We start from the raw sequence: 2795 nt of genomic DNA on the forward strand, positions 1-2795 counted from the left end.
TACATTTTAATTTAAACTATATTTTTATCTTCATACTATGTATATCTAATAAGAATTTATCAATTTACTCTTACTTAATGGAGAAATATTTAATTTCTAAGAGTATTTTTGTCTACCGAAAGATTTTTCCGAACTTGTGCTTTTAAAAGGAGTATATATATATATATATATAAGGTTTACATTTTAATTTAAACTATATTTTTATCTTCATACTATGTATATCTAATAAGAATTTATCAATTTACTCTTACTTAATGGAGAAATATTTAATTTCTAAGAGTATTTTTGTCTACCGAAAGATTTTTCCGAACTTGTGCTTTTAAAAGGAGTATATATATATATATATATATATATATATGAAGTATGATGTTAACGCCGTTTATGATAATTTTCAATAACTAGGTTTTCTATTTAACTACGAAACTTTAAAGTGTTTTGTGCAGAACATGCCAAAATTCAGGGTTTATAGTGAAATTTACCCTTTCTAACATGTATCAATAGTCATATTGTACCTATGTTTAGTAATCATTAGTTTTCTTGAACTATAATGGTCTTCTTAGTGAGGTAATGCACAAAGACTTCCTCTTTACCGTGTTTTATTATTATTATTATTACTGGTATGTCACACGTGCATTGCATAATGCACGATACAGGTATAGATTAATATATGTTTTTAAATTAGTTTTTAATGGTAAATTTATAATTTAGACGATAAGTTTTTGGGGTTATCTCAAAAATCAAAGCTTTAAGGATCCACTCTCATATAGTATCAGCATAAGATTCCTATAAATAAATGACTACGAAAGAGATTGAATAGAGATTGAATATCCGTACAATCCAAACTCTGCAAATTTTACATAATGGTCTGTTTTAGATTATAAATTTAAGGATATTTTAATGTTATCTAATTTCTTATATTGCTAAATTGAGTACACATCATTTTTATCTAATCATCAATATCTTGTAATTAAACTTTCCTATTGACTCTTCATCTCTTCAAATAATTTGATTATCCATCGTCCTAAATTTTTTTCCTAGAAGTTACTCGTTATTGCTCAATTTCTCCTTTCATGGGAGTCCAAATCAAAATAGTTAGCTATTACATTAGCATGATGTACATAATTTATACAACATTAGGCACGGTTCTATGGTATAACTACAAGCAAGTTCTCTATTCTTATAAACAAAGAACACGAAGAAATTATTGGTCAAACATTTCTCATATTTAGCTTAGTCAAGACGAAAATTGTGTCTTTTCTACGTGCATAAAGAGGCATTTGCATGGTATAATAGATCAATCTCGTGTGACATAGGCATGTGAACATCACTTATATCGAAGAAACAAAATCTAAAGAAGTTTTTGCACCAATTTTACATGAGTGTGCAAAACTGTGGAGTTTCCTCATGGCACGCGATGTACCTTGGAGGCACACAAGCTGTGCAGTTCCAAGGGCATCCTGAGAAACAAACTGGAGGATACGAAGGGCATGGAGCTGGCTTCGAAGGCTCTGCAGGTTTAGGCTTCGAAGGCTCTGCAGGTTTAGGCTTCGGAGGTTCTGCAGGTTTAGGCTGTGCAGGTGGACCAATGGTTACAATTTCAGCGGATTTGCAAACTTTTCTCAATCGTTTGATCACGTCCATTGGGTCAGCAGTACCGATGACCGTCATCGTGTTCTTCTCAGAATCAATTTCCATCTTATCTATACCTGCACATGAATCACAGGTCAACATAGCAAAAATTTAGTAACTTGCTTTATATATGACATGTTTAATTTGGATAATTTTGTATGCATGCATGCACTTTTCAATTTTATCAGAAGAAGAGTGTTTTGGATAATTCATGTCGACTCCGTGTAGTCAGTGCAGGGGGTTTAATTTGTACAATTTCAAAAGTTTGGGAGGTTGTCTCTGATTCATAAAGTGTGAGGGGTTCTGGTGCAAAACACGCCAAAGTTCAGGGGTGTATTTTTAAGAAACTTATACCCTTTCTAAATATGTAGCCGTATATTATCACACATGCAGTACTATATCATGAGTTTCATTTTACTTTCTCTTTACCTTTCTCTCCAAGCTCACAGTTTTAAATGCTCAACATGTAACTAGCCAGTTTACTTAGAAGCAGGACTAATGATTTCAGTTATTCAAATGATCTGAAGCAAGTTTCTCCATTAAAAAAATTTTACCTTGTAGCTTAGAGACAACTTGAAGAAGCTTCTTCTTACAACATTGGCTAGTGATATGAACCTTGATTACCATCTTCTTCTCCATGCTCTCTCTCTCTCTCTCTCTCTCTCTCTCTCTCTCTCTCTCTCTTCTCTCTCTCTCTCTCTACACTAGGACCAACCTAGACTATGGATTGGTTTTATAGGTGGTCATGCAATTAGATAGAATAAAGTTTCAATCAGCATCTTGAGGTTGATCAACACCTTAACTAGGATTAATTAGTTGTAGAGAGACCCTTCAACTCGCTCGAGTACACTAACTACTTGTTCTTCTTCCTCATTGATACCCTGTATATTTAATGAATTAGTCTACCAATACTAGGAATTAGAATACAAATTAAACTGTACTTGTATGATTATTACATATATATATATAATATACACACATATATATGTATACATCTATACATATATACACACACATGTTAGACCCTAGAGGGGGGTGATTAGGGTCTTATGCTAATCTAATCCGATTTTATGCCAATTAAAATTAATTAACAAGCAAGATACATGAGCTAGGATAGGCAATATGAACTAATGAATATATCCTAGCAATGAGATATTACAAATATA

General features: G+C 32.3%; 1 protein-coding gene across 1 annotated transcript; it reads right to left on the bottom strand.

Annotated features, from left to right (window-relative positions):
- LOC109823645 (heavy metal-associated isoprenylated plant protein 43-like) lies at window positions 1298–2304 on the bottom strand. Its single transcript, XM_020389940.1, has 2 exons — window positions 2184–2304; window positions 1298–1706 (listed from the first exon to the last, which is right to left on the bottom strand). The coding sequence occupies exons 1-2, from the start codon at window positions 2266–2268 to the stop codon at window positions 1372–1374; spliced, it is 420 nt and encodes a 139-aa protein (XP_020245529.1). The 5' UTR covers window positions 2269–2304; the 3' UTR covers window positions 1298–1371.

This window comes from Asparagus officinalis, chromosome 9, assembly GCF_001876935.1.
Source record: "Asparagus officinalis chromosome 9, Aspof.V1, whole genome shotgun sequence".
In the NCBI taxonomy this organism is placed as follows: domain Eukaryota; kingdom Viridiplantae; phylum Streptophyta; class Magnoliopsida; order Asparagales; family Asparagaceae; genus Asparagus; species Asparagus officinalis.

Bases quoted from the DNA above. Each gene is read 5' to 3' on its own strand.
- LOC109823645 (XM_020389940.1), bottom strand. From the start codon at position 2,268: ATGGAGAAGAAGATGGTAATCAAGGTTCATATCACTAGCCAATGTTGT. The intron at 1,707-2,183 runs GTAAAATTTTTT...ATTCATGTGCAG, and splicing joins AGTTGTCTCTAAGCTACAAG to GTATAGATAAGATGGAAATT.